This window comes from Gigantopelta aegis, chromosome 13, assembly GCF_016097555.1.
Source record: "Gigantopelta aegis isolate Gae_Host chromosome 13, Gae_host_genome, whole genome shotgun sequence".
NCBI lineage: Eukaryota > Metazoa > Mollusca > Gastropoda > Neomphalida > Peltospiridae > Gigantopelta > Gigantopelta aegis.
In genome coordinates, this window is record NC_054711.1 from 8,137,824 (window position 1) to 8,156,920 (window position 19,097).

The following is a 19,097-nucleotide window of genomic DNA, read 5'->3' on the forward strand; positions in this document are numbered from 1 at the left end:
AACGGCGAGTATTTCTTCTTGTAATATTGATTCATTTAGCATGGTAGTGTCCTCAAAATCTATATTAAAACTTGGATCTTTTTCTTCTGTTGTGTTGTCATCACTGCTGTTTATATTTTTAAAGTAATCGTACAGAGTGTCTAAAGGGGGGAGAGTAGGGTCTTGTTTTTCTTTTAACAGTTTCCAAAAGGCGTGGGTATCATGTTGACTAAGTTCTGTGAGTCTTTGTTCTGTCTTCCAATTGTGTTTGTTAACATATTTCCGTATTACATTTCTGTAGCTTTTACTGGCATTCAAAAGTCGTTGCTTATTATCAGGTGTTTTTTCGTTGTTTGTATGCTGATCTCGCTTCTGTATACTTTCTTCTTAGTGTTCTGCAATGATTGCCAAACCATGCTTTGTTACGGGTATTTTCACGCTTGTGTCTGGCTCTGACGCGGGCTTGCGTGTAACCGAAAGTGTCGGCTGCGGTGTCAACAAATAGGGTCCCAATACGCTCCACTGCACCATTCAGCTTTTCTTTCGAGAAGTGTTCACACAGTTCATTTAATATTACGTTTATGTCGTTGACTGTTTCTTTGTTTATATTTTCACTATAGTGTTTAGCCTCTTAGTATTCCATTTCCTTGGGGTGAGTTCATTATTAATGACGGCGTGGTGTTTACCACTAGCTGTATGATATTCAGTCGCATTGTTAATGGATTGTGAATGTCCGAGAATAGTGGTTCGAATTCGTTGACCTTGAATTTAAGAATTATTTCCAAAACTGTGAATGAGGCTATGGCATAATCTATTACACTCGATCCTTTGCAAGTAGGTTGTCCTATACCCCGATCTTCGCCGACTCTTCCGTTCACTAAATACAAATTACTATTTTTACAAAGATCAATTAGTTTATATCCGTGACCGTTAGGTCTACTGGTATCTTGACTCGCTCTTTGTAATGGAATGCCAATATTTAATAAGTTGTTAGGTTCATTCATAAAATCGGAGATATCAGAAATGAGTGTGTTATTAGTATGTTCACCATCACAACTCACATAATCTACAAGCAAACTCGTTTTAGCATTAAAATCGCCGATCAAAAGAACATTATTTCCACTTAAGAGTTTCTCGTTCACTTCGTCTTGTATTGTGTTAAACGTATCATGGTTAAAATAGGGCGAGCCTACTGGGGGTATATATACAATTCCAATAACAGTGCTTAATACATCTCCCTGTGAAATAGCGTTAGAAAGAGTAAACCATAATACATATTGGGATACAGTTTTATGAATATGTACTTGATCTGTGAGCTTATTTTTAATTGCCAGGCATATGCCCCCTGATCTTACATTGGATTCAATATTTCTATTATTAGTAAAAATTGTATAACCTGGTATTTCTACGTGATCAATATCGTTAAGTTTAGTTTCAACTAAACATATTAAATCATACTGATTGATAAAATCTATAAATTCTGGAATATCCAGTCTGCTGTTGAGACCACACACATTTAAATATACAATATCTACATAGTCACATACGCTTATTCCCTCTGAATAAGAATGTACACGGGGAATATTTACAGTTTCGTATTCACTTGGTGTTGACAAGTCCTGACCGGTGTCTCTCCTCCGGCGTCCCTATGGTCGATATTCCTTTGGTGAGAAATTACGTGCACGTTTGTTTGGGTTTTCATTCGGAGGACTGTACGGATGCGCATCGTTGGGCCTATCGTGGGGTGCACTATCGGGAAACCAGCGTTTACCGTCAATAAAAAGTTTATCAACGACAAGTGAGGCACGGAGTCCACGACGCTGCGCTTCTTTGTACTTCGGCCATAACTCCTTTCTGCGTTGAACGATCTCGTAAGGGAATTGTTCGCTTACACCAAAGTTTGTTCCCTTGAGCACTTTTGAGCTTCTTCTGATGTTTTCACGATCTTTATATCGTTCGAATTTTGCTATGGTAATGCAAACAATGAATGAATGAATGGATGTTTAACGACACCCCAGCACGAAAAATACATCGGCTATTGGGTGTCAAACTATGGTAATGCAAACAATGAATGAATGAATGAATGTTTAACGACACCCCAGCACGAAAAATACATCGGCTATTGGGTGTCAAACTATGATAATGCAAACAATGAATGAATGAATGAATGAATGTTTAACGACACCCCAGCACGAAAAATACATCGGCTATTGGGTGTCAAACTATGGTAATGCAAACAATGAATGAATGAATGAATGTTTAACGACACCCCAGCACGAAAAATACATCGGCTATTGGGTGTCAAACTGTGGTAATGCAAACAAATAAAGTGATGATCAACATCAATATAAAAATTCAAGATTTAAACAAAAACACAATGTAAAGAACTGTGCAAAAATACAAATATTACAGATAGATACTGACTTTTACTCAAAATTTCAATTATATCTCGAAGAAAACAAGGGGATTTTTGTTGTATTGGCCATTCTCAAAGAGAATGTTACACCCCTGCACCACGGTGGGGTTACAGCGGCACAGAGTAAACCTTGTTCCAGTAAAAACTGTAATATGTCGTAGATATCATGTTTCCATACATTTTAACTGTTCAATTGGTCACCGACCTGACGTATACCGTATCTCCTCTGATAAGCGCCCAGGCGCTCATTGCTTTCAACGGAGTCACGCTCTATTTTTAAATTATTATTAGTATTTTAATCAATGTATTTTCGAGCTCTGTCCCACATAGGCATACTGTCATTAGCAACGGTAGAGCTCATTTCTTTCAACGAGGTCACGCGCTATTTTAAAATTATTATTAGTATTTTAATCAATGTATTTTTGAGCTCTGGCCCGCGTAGGCATACTGCCATTAGCAACGGTACCCTTTACAAATTAATGGAATTAAGCTTTATAGACAATTTCCCTCAAGTGCCACATCTCAAAAAACACTTTCCAACATGAAAGCTTAAATACCGCCTTCCTGTGAAGTTCTTCCCTTGTACACAATGCACTTGGGATCGATCCCTGTCGGTTTGCTCATTGGGCTATTTCTCGTTCCAGCCAGTGCACCACGACTGGTATATCAAAGGCCGTGACATGTGCTGTCCTGTCTATGGGATGGTGAATATAAAAATTCCTTGCTCTGACACTACATGTCATAATTACTAAATGTTTGACATCCAATAGCCGATGATTAGTAAATCAATGTGCTTTAATGGTGTCGTTAAACATAACAAACTCTCTTTGTTTGTACACAATCAATGTACAGTATAATTATTGCACCATAATTGAAAATAATAATAATAATAATACATTTTTAAAAAAATAGAGAAAAACCCGCTCATTACTTCTCTTTTGTTTTTAACGTGGCCTAACCAAGAAGCCAAGTTACCTTTTTGGTTTTTGCACACTTAGCGATTTTCTCACAAGAAGCGAAGCATTCCGATATGGAATCGTCGATGGTGAAGCTGTGAACCAGTTCATCGATGTCTGACGTCACGGAGCAGGAAGCAGGCGCATGCGAACTTTGTCGCCGTTGTAGCGTCTGCATAGCAAGTACGTCTGAAAGAAAGAAAGAAATGTTTTATTTAACGACGCACTCAACACATTTTATTTACGGTTATATGGCGTCAGACATTTGGTTAAGGACCATACAGATTGAGAGAGGAAACCCGCTGTCGCCACTTCATGGGCTATTCTTTTCGATTAGCAGCAAGGGATCTTTTACATGCACCATCCCACAGACAGGGTAGTACATACCACAGCCTTTGATATACCAGTCGTGGTGCACTGGCTGGAACGAGAAATAGCCCAATGGGCCCACCGACGCGGATCGATCCCAGACCTACGCGCATCGAACGAGCGCTTGACCACTGGGCTACGTCTGAAACAATAAATAACGTGTCGATTGTAAAGCCTATTTTTCATTTAAAAAACAACAAGAAAAAAACAAAACAAAAAAAACAAAAAACAAAAACACAACTCACAAACAAACACAACAACAAATAAATACACAAAAACAAATAAAATAAAAAAACAACATCTGTCTGATGCGAAATGTTTGCAACTGTCTACCATAGACCACAGACCAAAACAACTTTCTTTGATCTACGTCGATTTGCGAGTCAGATAGCTAGATAGATAGCTAGTTTAACGTGACCATATACCACTAGGGTTTCGAACACGCCCACCTCGAGTCCGACCTCCGATAAGATCGGTGGCCTGACTCGGGATGGGGGGGGGGGGGGGGGGGGGGGGGGGGGGGTGTTAGAGTTGAAAATGGGCAGAATTTTGAAAATAGCAATTAGTATAAAAGTTAATAGATTTTTAAAAAAAATGAAAAAAGTTACAAGCCAAAAATAAAAAGAATTGACTGCTCGACGGAATATTTATATAATTTGGAGCATTTTAGAAGGACAGTCCCAATATAAATAAGAGAAAGAAGAGAGGATCGGACTATTTAATGGCCGTTGTGTTACATAATTTATGGAAACCAGGCTGTTGCTGATGATGGTGGTATGTCGATGAGGACGATGAGAAAAAAGTTAGTTTGTTTCGTTTAACGACACCACTAGAACAGAGTGATTAATTAATCATCGGCTGTTGAATGACCGACTGACTGACTGAATGAATGAATGAATGAATGAATGGCTGACTGAATGTTTAACAACACTCCAACACAAAAACTGTATCGGCTATTAGGTGTCAAACTAAGGTAAATGTGTAAATGAAATAATGAATATGAATATATAAAAAATTCAAGATTTAAATTATATAAAATTAAAATTCAGAATAAAATTCAATGTCTCGGAGACGTTATGTCAAATGATCATATTGATAATACATGCTTACTTTTGAATATATCTTTTTAAACCTTGCACACTCTCTAGAACTCCTACACCCACTCCTGTGGTAGATCCACTGGTTATTATGGTGCCTCACCCTCCCCTCCCACCCCCAACTCACCCATGTGATTATTTTTGGAACATACCTTACATAATGTGCTAATTTTTATCACAAAAAATTACCAAGCAACGCTTCTGGATTCTTAGATTTCTTAGAAATAGCTGCTTCCATTTCTTCACGTTTAATTCTGAAAACAGAAACAACATTTTAAAGTGTCACTGTCACCAAGTCTTTGCGATTTTACATACCAAACAAATCACGATTACCTCAATTTGGTTCACATTCATTTGAGGTTTATGGAGAATATAGTAATATTAAATTAGCGTCTAAGTAATTATAAGAGCCAGATACACCTCTAAAGATTTTTAGACTAAAGTTATTTGCAGGCGCCCGAGCAGGAATTTGAGCAGCAGAGGGGTCTAGACACTGGCGAATGTTTATGGGAAGTCGAGTTATGCTCCCCCGGAAATCATATTGAGATCCAAAAAAAAAAAGAAGAAGAAGAAACTTTGCTTGTGCACACACGCCTGATTTGGTGTTTAAACATGTGGTTATTTTGATACATCTGAGGGAGGTTGGTGGTGGGGGTGGGGGCAAGAGAGAGAGAGAGAGAGAGAGAGAGAGAGAGAGAGAGAGAGAGAGAGAGAGAGAGAGAGAGAGAGACAGAGAGACAGAGAGAGAGAGAGAGAGAGAGAGAGAGAGAGAGAGAGAGAGAGAGAGAGAGAGAGAGAGAGAGAGAGAGAGAGAGAGAGAGAGAGAGAGAGAGAGAGAGAGAGAGAGAGAGACAGAGAGACAGAGAGAGAGAGAGGAGAGAGAGAGAGAGAGAGGACAGAGAGAGAGAGAGAGAGAGAGAGAAAGAGCGTGAGAGGGAGAGAGAGAGATACAGACAGACAGACAGACAGACACAGTGTGTGTGTGTGTGAGAGAGAGAGAGAGAGAGAGAGAGGGGGGGTGAACCGCTATCTCCACATATGTTATTCCTTACAATAAAGCAGCTAGGCATCTTTTACATGGACTTTCCCATAAACAGAACAGTACATACCACAGTATTTCATGTACTAGTCATAAGACATTGCTTTTCGGGAAGACGTGCGTACAAGAACAACTTGTGTCGACTTGTTGTTTCTATATAGATTTGATTTGTGCTTCTCCATATGCTAAAACAGACACTACTAGTACTGTTTGGGTTTTTACCTTTCTTTCTTTAAAACCACACAAATCTTGGTCTTGAAGGAATAACTAAATTGTGGATCAGCTTATTGTTAATTTTGATGACAGACGACAATTGAAAAAGCATACCAATGATATTGTGTACCTGCACGCGCTGTGGTCGCTAAGGTAACGGTAATGGATCCACGTTTTCGTGGGGCCTGGATTAACCAGGTATTGATTGCCAACGCTATTCGAAGTAAATTGATTTTTGATAGATCGGTAAGTAACATAGCACCTATCGAGGTAGGTGGGTCTATAAATACGATAACGGCGCTAACATTGACATATTTAAGGAAGTGACAGAAAATAGAATATTAATTTTTAAAAATGGTTTTCGTTGGATTATCTCTTCGATTAAACTGACACGTAAATAAATAAGTAAATAACTTGTCAATACTTGTCTATTTCGATACACTCTACGGAATTTGCATGATTTTGAGAGAGAGAGAGAGAGAGAGAGAGAGAGAGAGAGAGAGAGAGAGAGAGAGAGAGAGAGAGAGAGAGAGAGAGAGAGAGAAAGAGAAAGAGAGAGAGAGTTAGTTGGAGAGAGAGAGAGAGAGAGAGAGAGTTAGAGAGAGAGAGAGAGAGAGAGAGAGAGAGAGAGAGAGAGAGAGAGAGAGAGAGAGAGAGAGTTAGAGAGAGAGAGAGAGAGAGAGAGAGAGAGAGAGAGAGAGAGAGGACAGGCAGACAGACAGTGGCAGAGAGAGAGAGAGAGAGAGAGAGAGAGAGAGAGAGAGAGAGAGAGAGAGAGAGAGAGAGAGACAGACAGACAGACAGACAGACAGACAGACAGAGAAAGACACAGAGACAGAGAGGGGGGGGGGGGGGGGGGGGGTCAGGCGGACAAGCAAACAGACTGCCTTAATATGATCCAGAATAAACCTACACCAGCTAAATATGATCACGAATTAAATGGTCACAGCTGACAATAATCACACAAGGAAAATATCTTCCCACACCCGGGTACTCACCCGAAATATGAAAGTTTCCGTTTCACCCAATCCTTCCTTCCATACAAGTTCCGTACTGCAGTTTTTATATAAAAACGTTTATCAAAAGGATATTCCAAGTCCACATAACTCAACACAAAAAAATGTCGGCGAAGTTGAACGAGAAGAAAAATTCTTTTGAAAAGACGACCTAGATTATACAAATTACATCGGGCCAGTTCTATCAGAACATTGTGAACCTGTCATGCATGGTGCGTCGTCAATACACGACCTTCACTCGGAACATCTCGACCAAGTCTACGAATCAAACCACGGACATAATCGGAGATATGTCAGAAAAGAAGGGAAAGGGAAAGGAGGAAAGGAAAGGAAAGGGATGTCGGATTAAAGACACCTCAGTACTTTTTAAATATATGATGGAGAGAGAGAGAGAGAGAGAGAGAGAGAGAGAGAGAGAGAGAGAGAGAGAGAGAGAGAGAGAGAGAGAGAGAGAGAGAGAGAGAGAGAGCGGGAGAGAGAGAGAGGGAGGGGAGAGAGGGAGAGGGAGAGGGAGTGGGAGAGAGAGAGAGAGAGAGAGAGAGAGAGAGAGAGAGAGAGAGAGAGAGAGAGAGAGAGAGAGAGAGAGAGAGAGAGAGAGAGACAGACAGAGTGCAGAGAGAGAGAGAGAGAGAGAGAGAGAGAGAGAGAGAGAGAGAGAGAGAGAGAGAGAGAGAGAGAGAGAGAGAGAGAGAGAGAGAGAGAGAGAGAGATAGAGGGAGAGAGAGAGAGAGAGAAGAGAGAGGGGAGAGAGAGAGGGGAGGGAGAGAGGGAGAAGGGCGAGAGAGAGAGAGAGAGAGAGAGAGTGGAGAGAGAGAGAGAGAGAGAGAGAGAGAGAGTTAAGGAGAGAGGAGGAGAACAGACAGAGTGGCAGAGAGAGAGAGAGAGAGAGAGAGAGAGAGAGAGAGAGAGAGAGAGAGAGAGAGAGAGAGAGAGTTAGAGAGAGAGTTAGAGAGAGAGAGGCAGACAGACAGAGTGGCAGAGAGAGAGAGAGAGAGAGAGAGAGAGAGAGAGAGAGAGACAGACAGACAGACAGACAGACAGACACACACACACACACACCTAGACACACACACACAGGCACAGACAGACAGACGGACAGAGACAGAACACAGGTTAAACCTACGAAATACCAATAATAGATCCTTCATAATAATTCCTCCACAGATAGGACAGCATAAGCGTCAGAAGCGGGGCGAGGGGTTCGGGGAGGGGGGAAGCGCTGGTCCCTAAAGCTCTAAACTCTAAAGCTGGAGGGGCCAGATTATGCCTTGTATCGTTGCACAGGGCAGACTCAAAAGGAGTTTGAACAATATCATGATTGCACCCTTAGGTCACTGTCTGGTGTTTCGCTGTATGAAGGAAAGAAATGTTTTATTTAACGACGCATTCAACACATTTTATTTATGGTTATATGGCGTTAGAAATATGGTTAAGGACCACACAGATTTTGAGAGGAAACCCGCTGTCGCCACGACATGGGCTACTCTTTCCGATTAGCAGCAAGGGAACATTTATTTGCGCTTCCCACAGGCAGGATAGCACAACCCATGGCCTTTGTTGAACCAGTTATGGATCACTGGTCGGTGCAAGTGGTTTACACCTACCCATTGAGCCTTGCGGAGCATTCACTCAGGGTTTGGAGTCGGTATCTGGATTTAAAAATCCCATGCCTCGACTGGAATCCGAACCCAGTACCTACCAGCCTGTAGACCGATGACCTAACCACGACGCCACCGAGGTCGGTTTCGCTGTATGAAAACTGCCACTCGCCAATATGATATATCCTTCCTGTACAGAACTGCCACTTCACAGAACGACACATCCTTCCTGTACAGGACTGCCACTTCACAGAACGACACATCCTTCCTGTACAGGACTGCCACTTCACAGAACGACACATCCTTCCTGTACAGGACTGCCACTTCCCAGGACGACACATCCTTCCTGTACAGGACTGCCACTTCACAGAACGACACATCCTTCCTGTACAGGACTGCCACTTCCAGTACGATGACAGCCACTTCACAGGATGACATATCCTTCCTTTACTACACAGGATGACACATCCATCCTGTACGATGACAGCCACTTCACAGGATGACATATCCTTCCTGTACGTGGACTGCTACTTCACAGGATGACACATCCATCCTGTACGATGACAGCCACTTCACAGGAATGACACATTCTTCCTGTACGATGACTGCCACTTCATAGGGCGGCACATCTTTCCTGTACGACGACTGCTATTTCACAGGATGACACATTCTTCCTGTACGAGGATTGCAACTTCACAGGATGAAATATCCTTTCTTACGAAGACTGCCACTTTACAAGAATGGCACATCTTTCCTGTATGAGGATTGCCACTTTATAGGAATGGCACATCTTTCCTATACGAGGATTGCCACTTTACAGGAATGGCACATCTTTCCTGTATGAGGATTGCCACTAACATGACTATCATTCCTATTTCATTTGCAAGAGGACAGCCACTCCCAAAGTCTGATTAAACAAATATAGCAGTGTACAAGACAGAGTTCAATGGAAATTCAACGAGTTACGACGACAATCACTCATGAATCATTAGAGTGACAACATCCTAATGTTGTCAGGTGTCTGTGTGAAAGTTGGTGTGACAGCGAGAACCAACTGAATACAACTAACATAGGCGTCGACAACGGAGGTGGGGGTGATGACAGGGAAAGGAATGCTACCATCCCACCCTCACCCCCACCCCCAAACTCTGAAGCTCATATGTCTAGAATATAAGCTGTTGGTCTGCCCTTCAAGTTGAAATGGTTGGATCTCAGATAAAACTAGTTAGGCCTACAGCGTTTAATCAAGCGTGTGTGCAGGAAATTGTGCAAGGCGGGAAGCGAAGTATTTAAGGGGTGGTGGTGGTGGTGGGGGGGGGGGGGTATGGGGTTTCAACTAACAACCCACCCCCAACCCACCCACTCCACACACCTATGTAACACCCTCAGCGGGCCTCTGAACGTGCGCCTGTTAATATAAAAACTAATGAAAAGGTATAGGTTTTATTTAAGGGAAGTAATACTACTAACAAACTTGTGCAGACGTATAAGAGTTGCTTCCCTTACGTCAAAATCTCAAGGCGGCAAATAAGTACTTTTAAGTATATGTAAATGTTATTGTTCTGATCAGAACCGAACCTAGCAGGGGGTGGGGGTTAGGGGTGGAGAGGGAGGGTGGTACCCCCCACGAATTTTTTGGTGCCATTTTAATTTACAAGTGCTCTTTTATCTATCCTATATTATTTTGCACCTATTTTTTATTTTACTGCCACCGCCCCCTTCCCCCTCCAGTTATTTCAGTCTAAGTACGGCACTGGTAAAACGGTCTGCAGAAACGTACTCATTTTAAAGTTGCAAACCCTTCTATGTCACTGGCGTAGGAAGAGTGGTGGGGGGGGGGAGCAAGTGGGGCATATCCCCCCTTAAGATATTTTGCTTTATATTTCCTTTATAATAGTGTAAAAGTGTGTAAATATAAAAGTGTGCCCCACTTTTTGTCAACTACCTACGCCAGTGTATGTGTATGTATCGGAGGACATCCGGGCACGTGTGTATATATGTGTATACGTGTCTGTCTGTCTGTCTCTCTCTCTCTCTCTCTCTCTCTCTCTCTCTCTCTCTCTCTCTCTCTCTCTCTCTCTCTCTCTCTCTCTCTCTCTCTCTCTCTCTCTCTCTCTGTGTGTGTGTGTGTGTGTGTGTGTGTGTGTGTGTGTGTGGATATATGTGTTATAATATTGTTATATGTACAGCAATGATTTAAGGTTCCTATCCCTGACCTTGCTATGTTTGTGATCTGGGACAATAATAATAATAATAATAATAAATAATAATAATAATAATCATAATAATCATAATAATAAACAAAATAATAATAATAAATAAATAATAATGAATGTTTAATGACACCCCAGTACAAAGAAGGCACCGGCTATTGGGTGTCAAAGAAAGGTAAATATATGAATGAACTGATTATCAAAATCAATATAAAAATTCAAAAGTGAAATTAAATTAAAGAGTGGGCAATATTTTTTTACATATATCAAAGGTAGGTAAAATTAACATTTGTCTAAGAAATGTCAAAACAACACCAGAATGAAATCGTCATCTGCTTAAAGGGACATTCCCGAGTTTGCTGCATTGTAAGATGTTTCCAACTAATAAAATATTTCTACGATTAAACTTACATATTAAATATATTTTCTTGTTTAGAATATCAGTGTCTGTATGTTCAATGTGTTTCTGGTCGTATTAATATTTGTAAGAAGACCAAACTGGATTTTGTCTTCAATAATTTCGTACGTAAGAAATGTGGGGTTTTTAGGAAATAAAATGAAATTTAACCTAGTACAAATATTAGAACGATCAGAAACACGTTTAATATACATCCGCTAATATTTTATGCAGAAAAATATATTTAATATGTAATTACAATCGTTAAAAAGTCTCTGTTAGTCGATAACATCTTAAACATTGCAGCAAACTCAGGAATGTCCCTTTAAGATGAATTCACTTGACCAAAGTGCACCGGATGAAACTTAAACTTTGTTTTGTTTAGTAAATCGAGGACACTGGACTACATAATGAAACTCATCCCCTGAGGCAACGTTACACAAAGGACATATTATTTTCTTTCACAATTCTGCTGTCTGTTAGTTTCAATCAGTAAATGAGGTCACATTTATTTCCTAATATATATTTGTTCGTACGTACAAAATTATTGGTCTACTTCAATGGCGTAGTCAGCATGAGGCAGACGAGGCGCTTGCCTCGTCTGGAATTTCCCCAGATTTATTTTATTTTTCCAATGACACTGATATTTATTTTACAGGTTTGGGTTTGCCTCGGCGGGTTTTTCCTCTCTGGCTACGCCCCAGTAGGCTACTTACAAACATTAGGACAAACCAGAAACACAACCAACGAATATTATACAGTTACAGTTTGTTTTGTATAACGACACCACTAGAGCACACTGATTTATTAATCATCGACTTTTGGAAAAACAGTACAACAAGCCAGAGGATTCCCATTCTGAGGCAGTAAAACAGACGACCACAACATACGAGGTAGTCGTATCTCTGTAAATAAAAGTTCAACGGATATTTATTAATTTGTTTGAACTGTCCTAGCCCCTGCTGGAGCAGATCTTCGTATTTGGGCAAAACCACAGAGACGTTCAAGCACAATGAGCTGGCCTGAAACCTAGGTTTCACATCCCATAGTGAGGCAGGACGTAGCCCCGTGGTAAAGTGCTCGCTTGATGCGCGGTTGGTTTGGGATCGATCCCCGTTGGCGGGCCCATCAGGCTATTTCTCGTTCCAGCCAGTGCACCACGACTGGTATATCAAAGGCCGTGGTATGTGCTATCCTGCCTCTGGGATGGTGCATATAAAAGATCCCTTGCTGCATTAGGAAAACTGTAGCGGGTTTCTTCTGATGACTACGAGTCAGTATTACCAAATGTTTGACATCCAATAGTCGATGATTAAGTAATCAATATGCTCTAGTGGTGTCGCTAAACAAAAAAAACTTTCCCACATAGAGGATGGCACATACCACGGTCTTTGATATACCAGTCATGTTGCAATGGCTAGAATGACAAATAGCCTAATGGGTCCACTGACGGGGATCGACCCTCAAACCGACCGCGCATCGGGCGAACGCTTTACCCCTGGCCTTATTAACCGAAGGAAGCTGATAGACGACAAAATCTTGAAAAAAATATATGACCTCTCTGTAACATTGCCTCGGGTGGTGAGTTTCATATATAGTCCAGTGTCCTCATTTTGATTTACGAAAGAAGGACATATGTAAACGATTACCGATGTGTGTGCAAGGGTGGTGGATGGTGGTGGTGGTGGTGGTGTGTGTGTGTGTGGGGGGGGGGGGGGGATTCAGGTCTACCCTCCTCAAGCGAACTTTCTTTTTTCTTCTTCTTCTTCAGGGAGATAGGTCATTGTTAAAGGGCTCGCCTGATGTGCGGTCGATCTGAGATCGATCTCCGTTGATGGGCCATATTGAACTATTTATGTTTCCAGCCAGTGCCCAACAACTGGTATATCAAAGGCTGTGGTATGTGCTATTCTGTCTGTAGGACAGTTCATATAAAATATCCCTAACTCCTGATGGAAAATGAAACGTGTTTTATCTCTAAGACTGTATGTCTAAATTACCAAATGTTTGACATCCAATTTAGCCGATGATTAATAAATCAATGTGCTCTAGTGGTGTCATTAAACAAAACGAATGTTTCTTTTTCTTCAATATATTTTCTGAGGGAACATAAAGACCCTCCCCCCCCCACACACACACACACCACCACCACCTCCACCACCCCACCCCCGTTATCAACGTCGTAGCCCGAGTACTCTGACGGTAAAAGTGCTAGACAGACACTTGCTAACGCGTTGATAACTGTCCAAATGTCCGTCTAGCTCTCTTACGGAAGGAAAAGCAGGACATGTTTTATTTAACGACACACTCCACACATTTTATTTACGGTTATTTGGCGTCAGACATATGGTTAAGGACCACACAGATATTGAGAGAGAAAAACCCGCTGTCGCCACTTCATGAGCTACTCATTTCGATTAGCAGCAAGGGATATTTTATATGCACCATCCCACAGACAGGATAGTACATACCACAGCCTTTGTTACATCAGTTGTACAGCACTGGCTGGAGCGAGAAATAGCCCAATGGGTCCACCGACGGGGATCGATCCTAGACCGACCGCGCATCAAGCGAACGCTTTACCACTGGGCTACATCCCGCCCAGTTCTGTTGCCGTCAGAGTACTCGGGCTACCCACCCCGGTAAACTTCGCATGCCAGTCTAGACCCCCACACCACCACACACCCCACCCACCCCACCCCACCCGCCTAGATTGTGGACACGCGCCTCGGCTGAGCTACAAAAACCGATAACACTTCTGCACTTTGCTTTGAAATATGCCACTCGGTCGCTTGTTTATATTACGGGTGACAAGAGGCGTAATTTAAAAGTACTAGTACACACGGCCTAGTGCACACGTAGGCCCTTGCACCTCTGGAGTTGCATTACGTAAACAACATATAGAACATGGGCATGACGCGGTGACACGCCAGAACCGTTGTGAAACTGAACTGCAGTCATGTCATGCACATTCAGAACAAGCTGTTGTAGCGCACGCCTGTCGTGGGCACAAGAGCCGGCCTTGGTCGGCTCCTCCGTCCATGACAGGAAAGGTGGGGGGAGGGGAGAGGAGGGACCGCCTGCACTGGCAGGTGCAAGGGAGCACCAGCAGCCCGATCAAATCGGTAGCAGGCGGGTGGGGGTGGGGGTGGTGGTGGTGCTATGGAATTTGAATGGAGCAGTTAAATGCCAAAGAGAAAAGGGTGCGCAATTTTGATTGAGGAAATTTGGCGCAATTTTGAACGGTCGGTCGAAAGGTAAATAGCCGAGCTAATATAGGTTTTGATATTAGTGAATCGAGAGTAGCTCGTTAATTTTAGACCTTTACGATGCTGTGGTGTCTCCCTAGGTTGCCCATAAGGCCCTTATAAAGGGCCTGACCGCTTCTGGTCGAGGCATCACCAAGGCAGACACGCGAGGACATTTTATTATGGTCGAAATATCAGATAAATGAGATGTGCGTTATATCACGTGATCTCAATCACCAAGGCCAAAGAAAGTATTGTGTGTATGTGGGGGGGGGGGGGGGGGGAGCTAGGATTTTATATTGAGGATACACATAAAGGCGTATCCATGCTTTTTGCAGGGAGTTTAAATTGAATTTAAATTAATAACATTAAAGACCCCCATCCCACTATATATATATATATATATATATATATATATATATATATATATATATATATATACACACACACACACACACACACACACACACATATATATATATATGTATATGTATGTATGTATGTATTGATGTATGAATATCTATATACTGTATGTATGTCGAGGTTGACTGTTACATACATAGATCTTAACGCAATGGCACAGGGGATAATTAAATCCTTTCTGGCTTCACAAATTGTCCCATGCCGTTGCTGGAACTCGAACCTGTGGCACCGTATGTATGTATGTATGTATGTATGTATGTATGTATGTATGTATGTATGTGTGTGTATGTATGTATGTACACATGTATATATAATTTTATAAATTCTAGATAGTGCGTTTGTTTTCGACTGGTAACATACATTTAATATTGGAGGTGTTTGCGTCGTAGGATCAAATCACAGCAATGGACCTCTGATTGGGTTTTCCCCCATCCTAACCAGTGCACCACGACTGGTATATCAAAAGCCGTGGTATGTCGTGTCCTGTCTGTGGAAAAGAGCATATAAAAGATCCCTTGGTTGGGCACGTTTTAGCTTGAGTTAATGCAGCGGGTTTCCTCTCTAAGACAATGTCAGAATTACCAAATGTTTGACATGTGCTCTAATGGTGTTGTTAACCAAGCCAAACGTTCTATTACAAACACTAGATTTGCATTAGATCACGTGATCGCGACTATCTGTGTCCCTGTCACAGATGGATTAAAGCAGTACGGGTTCATACAGAGTTGACGTGCATGCCCAGTGTAATTAGATATTTTCTGTTATTTCGTTTACGTTCATTGGGGTATCACTGTATCGGAAAAAAAAGAAGAAGACATATTTTATTTAACGACGCGCTAAACACATTTTATTTACGGTTATATGGCGTCGGACATATGGTTAAGGACCACACAGATATTGAGTGAGGAAACCCGCTGTCGCCACTTCATGGACCACTCTTTCCGATTAGCAGCAAGGGATCTTTTATATGCACCATCCAACAGACCGGGTAGTACATATCACGGCCTTTGATATACCAGTCGTGGTGCACTGGCTGGAACGAGAAATAGCCCAGTGGGCCCATCGACGGGGATCGATCCCACACTGACCGAGCATCGAGCGAACGCTGTACAACTAGGCTACGTACCGCCGCTTCACTGTATCGGTACTCGGTTACTCTTTTTAATTTGTTTTACCTATTTTATTCTGTTTTTATCTTTAATGAAATAAAAAGAACATTTTAATTAGATAGGGCGGTGCGCTGCTCCTATACTTTGTTTTCACCCTGTCGGTTTTTATACATTAAAGGGACATTCCTAAATTTGCTGCAATTTTTAAGATGTTATCGACTAACATAGACTCTTTGACTACTGTAATTACATATCAAATATATTTTTATGCATAAAATATTAGTGGCTATATATTAAACGTGTTTCTGATCGTTCTAATATTTGTACTAGGTTAAATTTCATTTTATTTCCGTTTGGGATTCTTACAAATATTAACACGACCAGAAACACATTGAATATACAGACACTGATATTCAAAACAAGAAAATATATTTAACATGTAAGTTTAATCGTAGAAATATTTTATTAGTGACATTTTCATTGGTCGGCTGTTGACAAATACAGCCAATAGACAAACGCCTTAGTAATAGCACGAAACAGTCGATAATACCAAGTTCAGGTTGCAATGGAGAATGCAGAATGATAAACTCTGTTTAATAAACTCGGGATTTAAAAATATAGAACATTTAAAATATAGAAATGGTTGCTTCCCAAAAAAATAATGATAGCGAATTTGGAAAAAATTCCGAATATTTGACATTAATTTCAGGATTCCGGATATGGGTTAAAAATTCCGGATTTTTTTGAAAATTTCGGAAAGTTGGTCGCCCTGTTAGTCGGAAACGTCTTACAATGCAGCAAACTCGGGGATGTCCCTTTAAAGGGTCACAGCGTCTGATGAATGACGTAACGTTTTGTTTCTCGTGGTTGACAGAGAGGCGCCTCTGGTTTTCGGAATCTGCGGAATACGTTTCACTCCTAACGACTCACCAGACGCAAAACTTTCTATAAATTTCCTGTTCTTCAATATACCGATGGAATTGCCATCTTTTATGGCAACTCTCCTAGTGGTCCCACCGTTGGACCTATCAATCACCTAGAAGAGCGTCAAGACTGGAGGGCACAACGGTTGGATCGACTGGGGTTGTCTTGGTTGGGGTGGGGGGTATTCCACCGGAAATACGTTAGGTGCCGTATGACGTAGGCGGTTTCGGCCGTAGGGTGAGTTAGGTGTGTCCGGGGGCCTGCCTCCCTCCCCTCCCTGGTGTCCCCCTTGGCTGGTCACACTGAAGTTCCCGGTATGACTGACGCTCTTTTTCTGTCCCAACCACTAATAAAAACTTCCTGTGGCGGGGTTCCAAACTCCTATAACTTAACCTCCATCTCCAACCCAAAAAGGGCTTAGATTATAATTAAATATAACTTTCTTTTTAGATTGTTCGTTCTAAAATGCGACAAATATTAACAATTTAATTTTTGGGTTATTAGTTATATATTTAGCATGCGCACACACATTTATAAAGCCCCTTTTTCCTTTTTGGATGTAATAATTCAAAATTGTCCCCGTTAAAGGAGCTCAATCACGGATTTAGTGGGCCTTGTTTCTCTAAATATGCATTATAAATGGAAATTACATTCAATTTGGAATACCAAACCTAGTTACTGTATGATCCAAAACATTTTAATTGAACTACGATTGAGGGAATTCCACGACACGCTTCATTTTTAAAATTTGGAAGTCTTCTTGTAAAAAGTCATAAAAATACGGAAAAACAGACTCGTAGTGATGAGGCTATATATACGACAACCGTATAATGTATTTGTGGATTTTATATAAACTATCGCCATGTATAGAAACTTGGCAAATGAGGGCCGGCTATATACATGGCAAATAATAAAAAATATATTATTTCATGACGAAAGTAACCGCGAATATGCTGAAATAAAATAATAAACAGTCAGAACATGAACTCACCATTTATTATTATTAGTTTTGTCGTCCAAAGGTTGGCTAATTATTACTTAACCCAGTTGAATCCAGTTCTACGTGCAAGGACAAGTTCACCGTGTCGTTTGTGCGTGTGTGCACGCACGTTAATCTTGCATTTTTATAGCCAAAACTCCTCCAGATAAAACACCGCCTCTCCACCCCAAAAAAGTAGTAGTAGTCTAATAATAATAATAATAATAATAAAAATAGTAGTAGTAGTAGTAGTAGTAGTAGTAGTAGTAGTAGTAGTAGTAGTAGTAGTAGTAATAGTAATAATAATTATGTATTATTATTATTATTATTACTATTATTATTATTATTATTACATGTATTATAATGTTGGTAAAATCACGTCGCGGTGGGGTGGGTGGGGGCGGTTGTTACAGAAACATTACATAAATTTAGAAGGGGACCCGGGAGTGGTCTAAGCTTTACTAGTAGCATATAAAAAAATTATTTTGAGTTTTATTGGCCCTTGCAATTTTGAGCATTTGAAATGTGACTAAATACAGCAAAATAACCTTTTAGTTTTATTTATTTACGGTAAAATTAACTTTTTTACAAAATTTACGTAAGCAGCCTCAAAATTGCAATCAGTGAAAAATTATTAAGTTCAAGCCCTGTTGTTAGTGTGTGTACTGTCCGTAGTTAGTTTCTCTTTCAGTTAATCTACCTCAGCCGCTGATAATTTGTAATTGTTATTTTTATTTATTTATTTATTTATTCATCATCATCATCATCATCATCATCATCATCATCATCATCATCATTATTTATTTATTTATTTATTTATTTATTTATTTATTTATTATTTACTATTTATTATAATTAATTTTTTGTTAGTACTGTAGGGACAACATGACGCTATTCATATATCTATGGAAAACGTACACAAAAGGGTCCGCTAAATTCATATACTCCCCCACCCCGTCCCCTGTTCAGAAAATGCACTTTTCGTACAGTACTTAGTTTGTATTCCTCCTATTCCAGATGGTTCGGTAATATGAATCAATCAATGAACGAATGAATGTTTAACGACACCCCAGCACGAAACATATATCGGCTATTGGGTGTCAAACTATGGTAAATCAAAC

General features: G+C 40.8%; 1 protein-coding gene across 1 annotated transcript in view; it reads right to left on the bottom strand.

Moving 5' to 3' along the window:
• LOC121387563 overlaps window positions 1-7,264 on the bottom strand; it is a 29,018-nt gene extending 21,754 nt beyond the window's left edge. The window contains exons 1-3 of the mRNA XM_041518718.1: window positions 7,068-7,264; window positions 5,007-5,071; window positions 3,371-3,540 (exon numbers count right to left, since the gene is read on the bottom strand). Coding sequence (XP_041374652.1) covers window positions 3,371-3,540; window positions 5,007-5,055 — 219 coding nt within the window. The 5' untranslated portion in view covers window positions 5,056-5,071; window positions 7,068-7,264. The remainder of the gene's footprint in view (window positions 1-3,370; window positions 3,541-5,006; window positions 5,072-7,067) is intronic.
• Between the last annotated feature and the right edge of the window lie 11,833 nt (window positions 7,265-19,097).